Source organism: Sorex araneus, chromosome 4, assembly GCF_027595985.1.
Source record: "Sorex araneus isolate mSorAra2 chromosome 4, mSorAra2.pri, whole genome shotgun sequence".
In the NCBI taxonomy this organism is placed as follows: Eukaryota; Metazoa; Chordata; class Mammalia; order Eulipotyphla; family Soricidae; genus Sorex; species Sorex araneus.
Window position 1 is genome coordinate 221,501,371 of NC_073305.1, and position 13,218 is coordinate 221,514,588.

Here is a 13,218-nt window from a genome sequence, read left to right on the forward strand (position 1 = left end):
GACTCTGACTGCACCCTGGCTTCCCACGAGAAACGCTGTGTGGGACATCAGTAAGACATGGGGAACTGGATTCTGGACTTTTGGAACAATCTTAGCATTCCTGAGTGTGCTCATCAAGTGCTGGCGTAGAATTGCCTGTCACCTACCTAGAACTCAGAATGTTAGGGTATTTGGGATGGTATGTTGTAATGCTTGACAAACCGTGGGCGGGGTGGGAGGGAGGACGCTGTGGGTGTTCACAGGAGGGGGCGGAGGGCAGGACCGTGCCCAGCCCTGGTGTCAGATCACTGGCTGTTTCACAGGGGGACAGCAGTGAAACTCCTGCTCCTGGTCTCCCTTGACCACGTGGCCATACAGCTGCCCCAGGCCCTGAGCGGGCCCTCCTGGCCCTGGCCTCACCGGGCACTCTGCCGCCCAGTGAGCTGCCCACAGCACCAGAAGGGCAGGGAGCGAGCTGCAAAGCCAAGGCCGCATCTGTGAGAAAGAAGGACCTGGCAATGACTGGCAGTGACACGAGTCCCCAGTTCCCAGTGAGACACCGACCTTCCGGTGTGTCTTTTCCGTTATTTCACAAGCTGCCACACCCCCTGGGGCCTCCAGGACAAAAGGCTTTCCTCCTCTGAGCAGACACTGGCTCTCTCGAGTCGCTGCCATGGAGGAGATCGTGGCTGATAATCTGCTCCACTCCCTGCAAGAGCTGCTCCCTAATGAATTTGAGGTGTTCAAGCTTAAACTGCAAAGCACCCACCTGGAGAACGAGCCGCCCCGGATCAGTCGGAGTCAGCTGCATGACGCCACGCCCGTGCAAGTGACCGGCCTGCTGCTGTGGCACTACGGGCAGATCCCTGCCGTGCTGCTGACCCTGAAAATCCTCAAGAAAATGAACCTGGAACAGCTGATCCAGAAGCTGATGAGCGCCCTCGTTCCAGGTAAGCCCCCGGCAGGGGTGCAGCAGGGAGCCGGGCCAGGAGCCTCAGCCCTCCACCCCGTGACTCCGGCCAAGCAAGCCCCTTTGCTGATTCAGGCCAGGGACTGGATGGGAAAGTTCTCTCAGGCCCCAGCTGGCTTTAAAAGATGGAAATACAACAAAGGTTGAAATATCTGAAAGTGGACCAGGATAAGGAGAAAAAAGATCTAGAGGGTCACTGTCTGATTCAGTTTTAGACTGATGGTTTTACAAAGGTTTGGTAAATCTGTCACAAAACTTTTTCCACTTTTCCTCCTCTTTTCCCCTCTCTCACCTTTCTACCACTTTCCTTGATTAGACGCGCCCCTGAAATCTCCAGGCTGGCATTTAAAACACTGGGGTGGCAGCCAGAGTGCCCCGGCCCAGGTTCTATCTCCAGCACCCAGTATGGTCCCACAAGCCCCGCCAGGAGGGATCCCTGAGCACAGAGCCAGGAGTCAGCCCTGAGCACCCAGGTGTGGCCCCAAACCAAAACCAAGCCAAAGGCCATTTCCACTTCACCTCGTGGACTCCAAGCGAAGCTGAGCCCGGCTTCTGGGAAGCGGCGGCTGCTTTTCCTACCCCTCTCGGGTGCTCTAGCTCAATGCTGGCCCCTCAGCATCCACTAACGGTTCTGAGCCTGCTTGGGGAGACACAAGAGACCTGGGGCCCAGCATTGAGGGTCGGGGCCCCTCCCAGTCCCCAAGCCTGGCTGACGCCTGCGGTGGGGCTGTCGTTGCAGAGAGTCTGTCGAGCCAGCAGCCGGAGCCCAGCCTGACCCAGACTAATTGGGGTCCAGCGGGCGCCAAGCAGGGCCGCCCGATCCGCAGGATCGCCAGCTCGGCCGGGAGACTGCAGAACCTCGGCGGGTCCGTGCGGCTGCGAGAGGGCCTGCGGAGCTCAGGCAAGGAGCGCCCTAAGAGCCTGGAGTCCAGCATCCCTTGCGGGGACAAGGAGCTCGCCCACTGGTTTGCGCTTCTGGCCCAGGAGAAACGGGAAAGTGAGAGTCTGGACTTGGCGGTTGCTCCCGGACGCGGGGTCGCCCAGCGGGGCCCCGAGCCTCTGCGCAAAGGCTCCAGGCACCCCGGACACTCCAAGGGGCCCGAGGGAGCCGCAGTCCGCAACGCACCTCCCAGGATTTCCCCTCCCAAAGAGAAGCCCAGCAGCGCCCCTGCAGGGAAAAGTGGAATGACCGGTCCGGTGGCCCTTGGTGTGGGGGTTTCTCCATCTTCAGGTAAGAGCACCCCAGAGCCCTGCAAACCTCCTCTGTCCTGCAAACCTCCTCTGTTCGCGCTTTGCTTCCGCTGCTGGAATCCTGGGGTGCTCCCATGCTCCCAGGGATCAGTGCTCACCTTAAAACCCACCAGCGAATTCCCGCGGTTCTGGGTCCCTCCCTCCAAAGGACTCATGAGTACCAAGAGGTCTGGGGGCCTCTCTGGGTGGTGCACCAGGAGAGAGGCGATTGATGTCCTCTCGCACAATAACCCCAATTCTGTCTCTGGACATGGGCTGAGCTGGGATCAGCGCTCGGGGTCATTCTTCCATTAGGATTCCATGGGCTGTGATGACAGTAAGGTCAAAAAGGCAGAAGTTTGTTCCTCACAAATGACTGCCAGGTGACAGGACAGACGGGTCCCCCACTGCCAGGACCAGGACCCCAGGTTCCTCCTATTTCCAACCATTTTTGCTCTCAGTAGTGGCAGCCTCATTAGCAGGTGGCAGGATGGAAGGACAAAGGGGGATAATGCCACCCAGAAAAGCCTTCTAGAAGTTTCTAGAAGGTGTTCCCAACCCCTCCATTTACAGCCCTTTTGGCTGGACAGGTCCAGCTGCTGTCCAGCACCTGACGGCGGGGCGCACTGTCAGGCCGAGATATGGCCTTGGGATCAGCTGCTGGCAGTGGACGTGTGAGAGGAAGTTGGAGCTGGTTTTCTTTGTGTGTGGGGGGTCAGGCCCCCCAGACCTGAAACCCCAGGCCGCCTGGTCCTCAGCTCAGTCTCTGGGCTTGTTAGCTGCCTCCTTGGAAGCGTGGCTCCTGAGGGTGAGGTAGAAAGTGGACACTTGTCCCTGTTCAAGCACCCCATTATATTTGGAGGGCCTCCGAAGCAGCGCTCAGGGGGCCCTGGGGTCATTGCTAAAATCCCTGACCAGTGTGCAGGACAGTCATGCTGATGGTGCCGGGGCCACGCAGCACCAGAAGCACCCTCAGCAGCGTTCACTGAGCCAAGCAGTCCCCTCTGTAATGTCCCGTCCCACGGAACCGGGTAACGGGGTTCACAAGGAGAGGGTGCGAGAGTGATAGGGAGAGAGACAAACACACACACACACACACACACACACACACACAGAGGTGAGCAAAAGCTACTTCATTGTAACCCCACAGCGCTTATGTATTAAGCCTAAGAGGCTTCAATCTACTTGCGACTCGGCCTTAAGGTAAAACTAGAAGTAACTAATGGCACCCGGGGCAACTAGGGGGGATAACAGAGATACCCAGAAGGCTGATCTGTCTGTTCCCGTTGGCTAACCATCCTGCTCTTGTGAAAATGTCCCAATCCTCTGGTTCTTGTAAAACGGCTTTCTCCGCCTGTTTATGCGAATGTCTAACTGCAAGCTACATGCCGAAGGCCCGCTCACCACACTGTAAGAATCTGAGGGGTCTCCTGCACTCTGTCCCCAGGAATGCCACAGGAAAGGGTGGTGTGTCCCCTCTGCCGCACCCAGGAAGAAGGCCTGAGTGCACATGAAGCTGGCGGCTGCTCCCAGTGCCAGGCTTCGCTCCTGGGGAAGAGGGGGCAGGGCCATGAGCCGCAGGAGAACCCAAAGATGACCAGCCTGAGCCCCAAGACGCTGCCACCATGTGAGCGCCACCGGAGACAGGCCCAGCTGCGGCTCTGTGAGGCCCACAGGGAGCCCATCTGTCTCATCTGCAGCCTGAGTCTGGGCCACCAGGGCCACCGCATCTGCCCCACTGATGAGGCGGCCCAGGGGTACAAGGTAGGGTTCTGTGCGCAGGCCCCTTCACGCCAGGCACCCCAACACCTGGTCCTGACCTCAGCTTCCCACACCCGACGCCGGCGCGTTCGCCAGCGCTGTGCCGTAGACAGACAGCACAGCGTGACGTGGCCACCGAGAACTGGCCAGTTCCCGTAGGTCCGCAGGAACTAGCTTCAGGTTGGGCTAAATCCAGGGGCTCAAAGCTGATCATTGCGTGCTCTCACCGACTCCTGGTTGTGCTCCCTGAGAGTGTGGTCGCCTCCTCTTCCTGGGGCCTTGCTCCACGCACGGGGCTGGCCCACCCTCACACCGTGCTTGGGAGCAGCAGGTGCCCTTGCCAGCGCACGTGCCCAAGGAGAGCTAGGGGGTTGGTCTGTTTGGAATCTTCTAGCCTCCGGTGCTCAGGGCTACTCCAGGCTCTGTGCTCAGGGGCTACTCCTGCGGGTGCTCAGGGGACCGCATGTGGGGCAGACTGCATGCAAGGCAAGTGCCTTAACCCCTGTGCTGTTTCTCTGGCCCAAGAAGAGCCACATTTAAGCTTCAGCAAACGTTCTTTCCCCAGGAGCAAATTCAGAAGCAGCTGGAGCATCTGAAGGCGCTGAGAAAATTCGGAGAGGAGCAGAGATCCCAAGGGGATAAGAAGGCAGTAAGCTTCCTGGTAAGGCCGGGGATTCCGTCACGCTCGGGATGGAGGGCGCAGAGAGGGACCCCAGGACCGCAGTTCTGGTTCACTGAGAAGCAGAGCGAATTGCACATTAACGCCTTCTGCTGGGGTACAGGGTGTATGGGGGTGGGGCACGGGGGTGCGTAGGGCACCCTCTCCACAGACCCACCACACTGTAGCTGGCTCTGAGGGAGCAGATACTTTCCTACTTTATCTATTCTTCGCTGTTTCTATCATTGCTTTGTGGATTTGGGTTTGGGGCCGCACCCAGCAGTGCTCAGGGATCACTCCTGGCCCTGCTCACATGTGATGCCGGGGATCAAACCCAAGCTGGCCTTCTTTCATTGTTTTTACTGGAGCTGTACTGATGTTTGAAATCAGAGGGTTGAGCATTTATGGGGCGCTGACGGCTGCTGTGGGGGCAGGCCATTGGTCGACTCTGGGAGACATAAGCTGTGACCATCTCCCTGCAAGTGGGGTTCCCACGCTGCAGAGCCCTGATCTGAGGGGTGTTTTGGTGGCTGCACCCCATCTCCTTTTCTGGGTTCCCAGTTTCCAACTGCACCGACCACACCGCAGTGGAAACGCGAACACTGCGCCAGCACCGGAGGATAGGGAGGGCGGCAAGGGCACAGGTTTGGAAGCGCCTGAAGTGGAAAAGGAAGATGGAAACGCTTGTCCACGAACTGGCGTGGAGCCTACACAGCCTCACGCTGGCTTAAAGGGAGGACAAAGAGGACACCAGGTCTCCAAGTCCTGGGACCCCCCCCCAAATCCCTCCCGACTCAGGGCTGAAACCACTTCTCCCGTGAGGGGCTGTGCCTCGGGTCTGGGTGCTGGGGGCCCCCATTCTTCCTCCCTCCTGCCAACGGTCTCCTGTGTGTGTCACAGCTGTGGGCTATGTCCAAATTTCCCCTTTTTACCAGGACACCAACTCCCCACCCAGGCCACCCTCCCGGGGCTCTTTCCTCATCAGAATGGCAGGGGCCCCATTTCCCAATGGGAGCAGCTCTGAGTTTCCGGGAATTAAGCCTTTCAGCTCATTAGTGAAGGGACACAATTCAACCTGCCCAATGGCTTTGAGGGGGTTCCCCAATGCCAGCCCATGGCCACCTCCTGTTGGGGAAAGCCGGGCCCATTCGCCTCCTGCTCTGGAACTCAGGCTCCCAGGAATCTGAGGGCTCCTGTTAGCCGCCCGCCCTGTCCTGACACCCAGCCCCCCTCCACTGCCCTCTCTCCCCAGAAGTCCACGGAAGTCCAGAAGCAGAAACTGCGGTGCCAGCTGGAGGGGCTGTGCCAGTTCCTGGAGCAGCAGGAGCAGCTCTTTGTGGCCTGGCTGAAGAATCTGGCCCAGAACATCGAGCAGCTCCGGGGCGCCTACAGCACCCTCGCGGCCAAGGGCGCCCTTCTGGAGGAGCAGGCTGGGGAGCTGGAGGCCGCGCAGTGCCAACCCGCGTGGGAACTCACGCAGGTGAGCGGCCGGGCCACTGTGCAGGGCTGCCCGAAGGGCTCGGCGACTTGGGTCTGGCTGGGAGCCCGGCAGGGAGCAGCGTGGCCCACTGTGACACGGAACTTTCTTGCTTTCTCCTAGGACATCGGAGGCCCGCTGCACAGGTGCGGAGGCCGTCACGGAGGGGACTGTTCCCACCCCGAACCTGAGGCTCACCCCTGCCCTCCTGAGCTTTGGGACGGGGGGGGGGGGGGAGCGTGTCTGTGGAAGGGGAAGCGGAGCCCAGCAAACGGGGAGACGCTTCGTGAGAGCAGGACCTCAGTCACCCAGGGCGCCCACAGACGCCTGATGCCCTGTCCTGGGAGCCCAGGAAGCCCAAGTGTCAAGGCTGCCAGCAGTGCCAGGCACACAGGCAGGCGCCCCCACCCAGCCGGGCCGGCCCCGGCATCCTCTGCGGTGAGATGTGCATAAAATGGCCCAGGGCAGCCTGCCGCTTAGGGGCGCTCTTCCATCACAGGGTGATTTCATCCCCGTCCCTAGATCACACTCATTTTCCTAAATGGAGCCACAAACACTTAAGTCACTACCCCCCTCCCACGGCGTCCCGCTTTCTACTTTCGAGAGCTGTGACCTTGATAAACCCAGGGACCTGTTAAATCAGAATGTCTTTTTCTGCCCCCTTCCATCCCTGTCTGCCTCCTGTGCCCCCAGTCTTGTGCTGTGGCCCCCTATAATATCCTGGGGCATAGAGGACCCCCACAACCCTGCTTGAGAATCACCCAGTGTTTGCCCCTCCGAGTCTATGACCTCAGGCCCACAGCGCCACGGCCCAAGTTGGAACCTCCGACCTTGCATGTGTCTAACCCAGGGTGGCTCCCTGGCACCACGTAGGGCCCCTGAGCACTGCCAGGAGTGATCCCTGAGCACAGAGCAGGAGTTAGCCCTGAACACTGGCAGATGTGGCCCAAGAACCAAAACAACCAAGTACCCCATCATGCCCTAACGCACAGCTGTCCGTCGGTCCACTCCTCTGCTCACGTGGGTCCTCTCCGCCTCTGTGTGAGGGTGAAACACAGGCCTGCCCGTGGTTCCGTCGGAGAGTCTCCAGGCCCCGCGCCCTGCAGGACCTGCCACCAACAGTCCAATTAGCAATGGACTCTGCTGCCATCTGTGGACCAAAGCTGGGGCCTCGAAAACGTGACACAAGTGCTCTCCCGCCCAGCCACACCCCTGCCCTACACTGATTTTCCTTTCTCGTTTGTCATCATTTTCATTGCAACAGGGAAATGAGTAGTCACTCCAGCCGAGTGCTCACTCCCACAGCGGCACCGTCGGGTCACGACGTCGTCTTGAGGCCTGTGGCCTAAGTGCCCCGATGATGCCGTCTGTGGCTAAAGCTGAGGGCCAGAGTTTAGGACTCACAGCCCAGAGGCGCTTTCTTTTGTGAAGCCCAGGCTGGGTGGACGGGGCAGTGTGGGGGCCGTTCTCCCCCGGCCCTCAGCAGCGCTTTGTCTCCAGGGCCCAGAGTCTGCCTGTCCCCGAGCTGCGGGCCACCCCTCCGGACATGAAAGAAAAGCTCCACCAGAAATCCGAGCTCATGGAGAGGACAATGAAGCAGTTCTCAGGTGGGTGGGCGTGAGCAGAGGCGGGACCTTGGGGCCTGACCACCACCCCTGGCCGGGCCTCCCCACTCCAGCCACTGTGGCCGGACTCTGCCTTTAGCTTCTCTTCGCTCCTGCCTCCGCCTCACCTAACTGAACTTGCCTTCTCCTTCCAGAAACCCCGCGCCCCGGGATGGAGACCACCCGTGGGGGTGCGGGGGGCTCCTGCGGCCTTCCCTGTGCTAAGGACTTCATCACGCAGAACACAGGGAAATACTAGACACCAGGGCAGACACAAGGCCACAGGCGCAGGGCTGGTCCTGGCCAGGTCCACTCAGCAGAGCAGTCCCCAGGGAAGTCTTGGCACCTGGAAGGGCCAAGGTGAAAGTCAAGCAGAGAAAAGTCCTGGGCTAGAGCCATAGCGCAGTGGGAAGGGCAGCTGCCTTGCACAGCCAACCCGGTGCACCCCCAACATCCCATACAGGCCCCCGTGCACCCCCAGGAGTAATTCCTGAATGCAGAGCCAGGAGTAGCCCCTGAGCAGAGAGCAGAGGGGAGAGGAGAAAAATAGTCCTGTCCTTTCCTCGCTGTGGGGGTCTCTGGCTACAATCGCTAAGGGTTTCCCCATCTCCTTTGTCTTCGCGGTCCCAGGGCTGATGGAAGCTCAGGCACAAGCTGGTAGGTGCCCAGCTAGAGGCGAGAGCGCTTGACCCGCCAGGTCTGTGGGCCGCCCATGTTTCCTGGAACAAGGAGAGCCCCCAGGGGACGTTGGCTGTGGACCCCCAGTGACACTTGCTCATTCTCTCTGCAGGTGACATGACTCTGGACGTAGAAAAGGCCCTTCTCAAGCTCACCCTCTCAGATGACCTCAGGAGCGTGAGGGGGGCCCTTCTGCCCGCCCGCACGGAAAGGGCAGATGCCTGCATCATCACCCTGTGCTCCCCCACCTCCTCCAGCTGCCACTACTGGGAGGTGGGAGGTGGGCGACAAGGCCAGGCGGGTGTGAAGGTTCTGCCAGGCCTCCACAAGCTGGAACGCTAGCCCGGCATCCCCAGAGCACGACCCCCTTCAGGTGTTGGTGAGGAGGCGAGAGGGGCGTCAGCACCCCCACCTGTGAAGGAGGGGCGCAGGTGCGGGCATCTCTCTGGACTACACGGCTTTTCCTTTCCCAACTTGGCCTGCCAATCCCGTATCGACACACTCGCCGGCTTCTCTTCCTCTGAGCGCCTTCAACCTGTCTTCGGCCCCAATTCATCCGGTGGAGACAAGAACACGGACCCTCGGGGCCGGAGCGATAGCACAGCGGGTAGGGCGTTTGCCTTGCACGCGGCCGACCCGGGTTCGATCCCCGGCATCCCATATGGTCCTCCAAGCACTGCCAGGAGTAATTTCTGAGTGCAAAGCCAGGAGTAACCCCTGAGCATCGCTGGGTGTGACCCAAAAAGCAAAAAAAAAAAAAACAGAACACGGACCCTCTGAGCATCTGTCCAGTCGGTGGCCAGGGACCCCACTGAATACTGCAGGCTCCGTGCTCTTGCCATGATTGAGCTCCGCTGGGGGGTGGGAGGAGCTGCAGAAGCGGCCACTCCAGCGACCGAGGCGAGCGACCAAGGGGAGAAGAGCTTGATTCGAGAGACAGCGTGTGATGGAGGCCTCGGAAACGCTCATGAGAATCAACAACGTCGGTGCTTCGGAGGTGGGGCCATCCCGGCTTCCCTCAGACCCCACCCCCAGATGGACCCCTCAGGCTCCCCTTTCTGGTGCTTTCGAACCTGGATTAATGAACTGCGGCTCCAGGACGTACTGGCTGGTGCACTGGCTGGTGCTCTTGCAGGAGCCATTGAGAAAATGCACCGAGACTCGGCACTGGCTGGGAGACCCCATTTCCCCACTACCCCACTGCCGGACGTATTTCAGTGAGACTATTCTGCCTTCATCTGTCTACAGGCTGGCCTGTGGAATATCAGGTGCTCTCGCTCACACACTATTTAGAGAGATCTTCAGAGAAAGTGTTAGGGGAAGGTTCTGGATCTCTGACCGCAGACAAGGACCACACGGGAATGCAATTAGCAAGTGCGTAGTTTATTATTATTAAGCTGGCTAGCCAGGGTTGTACGTACTCGTACTCACACAGTGACACGCAGGCCCCATGTGCGAGGCAAGGCCCCGAGCTTCTTCAGAGGAGATCTTATATTGGCCTTCACCAGCCGTTACAGCAGAGCCCGCGTGTTTCATAGCCAATAAATTTGTAATGATACATATTTTCCTAACCAATCCATTTAGAAGGCTATCACTCCTTAGCCTATAGTTTTAGAGATCAGCATTTGCGTCAATGTTCAGGAATGTCCTGGGTTTTAGGGCAGCCATGGGTCTAGTGGCATGGGTTTTGTAAAAAGGCATCTAAGAGGCATCTGGTTATCTGATCTGACTTGCAACCTGGGGCGCCTGTATCCGAGTTCCTTGCTCAGGGGCAGAAAAACAAATTATTCTGCAATTCGGGCTCCTGTAAAAAGAATCTTAAGAAAGCTAAACTAATTCCTATGGTCTGTTCTGGGCCAATTCTTCAATAAAGGAAGACAAGAAAACTCGATTGAAGATTAAACCCCAAGACCCCCCACCCAACTCCTCTTCCCATTTTCACTAGCGCCAAAAGTCAAATTCTCCAAGGTTATAACCAGAAATACAAGTCGTGTTTTCTTTATGTTCATTTGTTTTGTTCTTTTGGGCCACACCTGGTGATGCTCAGAGGTTATGCCTGGCTCTGCACTCAGAAATTACTCATGGCAGTGTGGGGACCATACAGGGTGCTAGGGATGGAACCCAGGTCAGCCACATGCAAAGCAAGTGCTGTCCCTCTGCGCTGCGACTGGGACACCAAGCTGTGTGTTCTTCATGGAGCCCTGCTGTACTGGAATAACCCACAGGCGGCCACAGCGAGCCTGTGCCCTGACGCTGCCAACTCCCACACAGCCTTTCCCTGAACGGCCTGGCACATAGTTCCCACCGCCTTCCCATACACATATTTTCTCAATTATTCCACAATGTTCAGAATGAAAACTATCAATAACACCTGCTACAGTAGCCCATACGATCCCTCATGAGATGATTTATGCCCAAAGTAATGTCTGTCATTTTAAAATTGTTGCTTATCTAACAACAATGTAATGGAGTTTTACTTTAAGGTCATACCCAACTTTTACACAGGATTTACTCCTGGAGGGGCTCAGGGGACCATATGGGGTGCTGGGGTTCAAACCCGGGTCAGCCTCATGCAGAGCACACACCTTACCCCCGTATTATCTCTCTGGCCCCTTACACCTAGATATTTTAACTTACTCAATTTCACTGTGAGCCTGTGAAATTCTCCAGAATTCCTGTCACTTTGCCCCATTCCACAGAACTTCACTCTCCTTCGAGGTGCAGTGGACCGAGCCCCGCAGCTGCCGGCGTGTCACTTCATAAGCACGACAGCGTGTAAACGTTGCTCTCTGTCAGCTAAGAATTCCCCTGTCTGGTACCAATTTTATTGATATATAATTCTAATGCAATAATATTCACCCTTCTACAGTATACAATTCTGTGATTTTAGCATGCTTCAATAAGTGAAAACACCACCATTAAGTCTAGAGACCCTCATCACCCCCAAGCAAACCTCATTCCTATTAGCTGCCGCTGCCCATTCTCCCCTCCCTCCAGTCGCTAGCAAGCACTAACAAACCTCATGTCTTTGCATTTGCCTGTTCCAGACATGGCACGAAGCAGAGCCACACAGCAAGGATCTTTCGGGATTGGCTTCTTAGTTTTGTTGTGCTCGAAAGGTCCATCTACATCCCATCAAGAGTTAGTACTTCAGGGGCAGGACGGGTAGCATAGCGGGCAGGGCGCTTGCCTTGCACAAAGGCCAAGCTAGATTTGATCCCCAGCACGCCATGAAGAACCCTGAGCCCCACCAGGAGTGACGCCTGGGCAGAGCCAGGAGTAAGGACTGCTGGGCACAGCCAGGTGTCCCTCCACCCCCCCAAAAAAAAAGAGAGAGAAGAGTAAGAATTAGTACTGCATTCCTTTTTTAATACTAAATATTCCCTTTATGGATATTTATAGGACTATAATTTTATAGTCTATATATAGGCTATATATAGGACTAATATATAGGCTATATATAGGACTAATATACTGTCCTATATATAGCCATCACTTCATAATTATATGATGTAAAAAAAATCTGTGGGGGGTAGGGGGACAGCAGCTGGTTCAGGCAGCCCAGGCCATGGGGCAGACGAAAGCAGGCCAAGCTGGTTGATCGATCAGCTGCTGTCTATTCCATTCTCCCCACGTGCCTGTTCCAGGCTCCCTGAGCCCCCCATTCTAGCCTCACACTGCCCCTCACTCCCGTCTCCTCCTGTCTCTCCTAGCCCCTTATTCCTCCATCCCAGCTCTCTAGATTCTGCTCTCTCTTCACTAGTCTCTCCCTCCCTCCTTGTCTCTCTCCACCTGCCCTCAGCCCAGGCTGCACCCAGTCTGGTAGCAAAAGCAACATAAGAAAGCCCTTCCTGAGGGCCCACCAGGTTCAAAGGAAGCACCACCTGGGGTATTCCTCTCCTCCTAGCATCTTAATTAATATCTTAATATTAGTTATTTTTGTATGAGCTCAGTAAGAGATACATTGAGACTTGTAGGGCAGCTCTGCTGGGAACATCTTGCCACAGACTCAGACTACAGCGCTCAGACCAGATTAATCATTCCTAACCCTAGCAGGGTCCGAATCTAGCTATTATTTTTTGGATCATGACAGCATTTGTCCACTAACAAGCTTTTAACTTATAGTTAAGCATTAGGCACTTTGGCCAGGCCCATCTTGATGCCAGGGTAGCACATAACTCACCGCTTGCCCTGGGTCCGTCCTGTCCCTTGTCGGAACCCTACTTTTGGAAGTGCTAGGAACTGAGGGCAACTGAGGCTTAGGTCCAGAGAACAGATGCCCAGGAGGAAAATGCCATGTAGAGTCAAATGACTCCCAGGTTACAAAAGCATAGCATTTACTACAGTCTTCTGGTGCCCATACAAAAGGATATGGCTCTGAATAAACTATGCAAAGGACTCAACGAGAAGAGAAAAAAATATTTACAAGTCAACAGAGCACAAAGAAAAAAGTTATAAATAAGCACAGAGGAAAGGGAGCACTGTGATGGGAACAACCCAATAAACCTAAACTACCTGAGGCTATGTTATCCTACAATCAGACTTGTTCTAATTTTTTGTTCTGAAGAATAATGCTAACATGTGTTCGAGTTTTCATATAGATTTATAGTTCTCTTGCGTTTGGACTTAGGAACAGAATTGGTGGATTATACTGTAATCAATTCTATGTTGACACTTCAAGAACTTTTCCAAAGCTAACCTTTTCCCAAAGTGGCTGGACTGTTTTACATTCCCACCAGCAACATATATCAAGGTTCCAATTTCCCCACACTCTCACATATTTGACTCTTATCTGTTTCTTTTTTCTTGCTGGACCAGGGAGACGTTGGACCATATCCAGAGGTGCTCAGGGTTTACTCCT

At 56.2% G+C, this 13,218-nt stretch overlaps 1 protein-coding gene across 1 annotated transcript; it reads left to right on the forward strand.

Annotated features, from left to right (window-relative positions):
• Nucleotides 1-259: 259 nt before the first annotated feature.
• MEFV (MEFV innate immunity regulator, pyrin) lies at nucleotides 260-10,359 on the forward strand. The gene is made up of 8 exons (XM_055134112.1): nucleotides 260-929; nucleotides 1,689-2,180; nucleotides 3,627-3,943; nucleotides 4,506-4,601; nucleotides 5,851-6,078; nucleotides 6,199-6,221; nucleotides 7,576-7,682; nucleotides 8,470-10,359. Exons 1-8 carry the CDS (start codon nucleotides 653-655, stop codon nucleotides 8,697-8,699), a joined length of 1,770 nt encoding a protein of 589 aa, XP_054990087.1. The 5' UTR covers nucleotides 260-652; the 3' UTR covers nucleotides 8,700-10,359.
• Nucleotides 10,360-13,218: the final 2,859 nt, after the last annotated feature.

Excerpts from the sequence above, each read along its gene's own strand:
- MEFV (XM_055134112.1), top strand. The coding sequence starts at position 653 with ATGGAGGAGATCGTGGCTGATAATCTGCTCCACTCCCTGCAAGAGCTG. Across the intron at positions 930-1,688 it reads GATGAGCGCCCTCGTTCCAG|AGAGTCTGTCGAGCCAGCAG; the intron begins GTAAGCCCCCGG and ends CTGTCGTTGCAG. Across the intron at positions 6,079-6,198 it reads CCGCGTGGGAACTCACGCAG|GACATCGGAGGCCCGCTGCA; the intron begins GTGAGCGGCCGG and ends GCTTTCTCCTAG.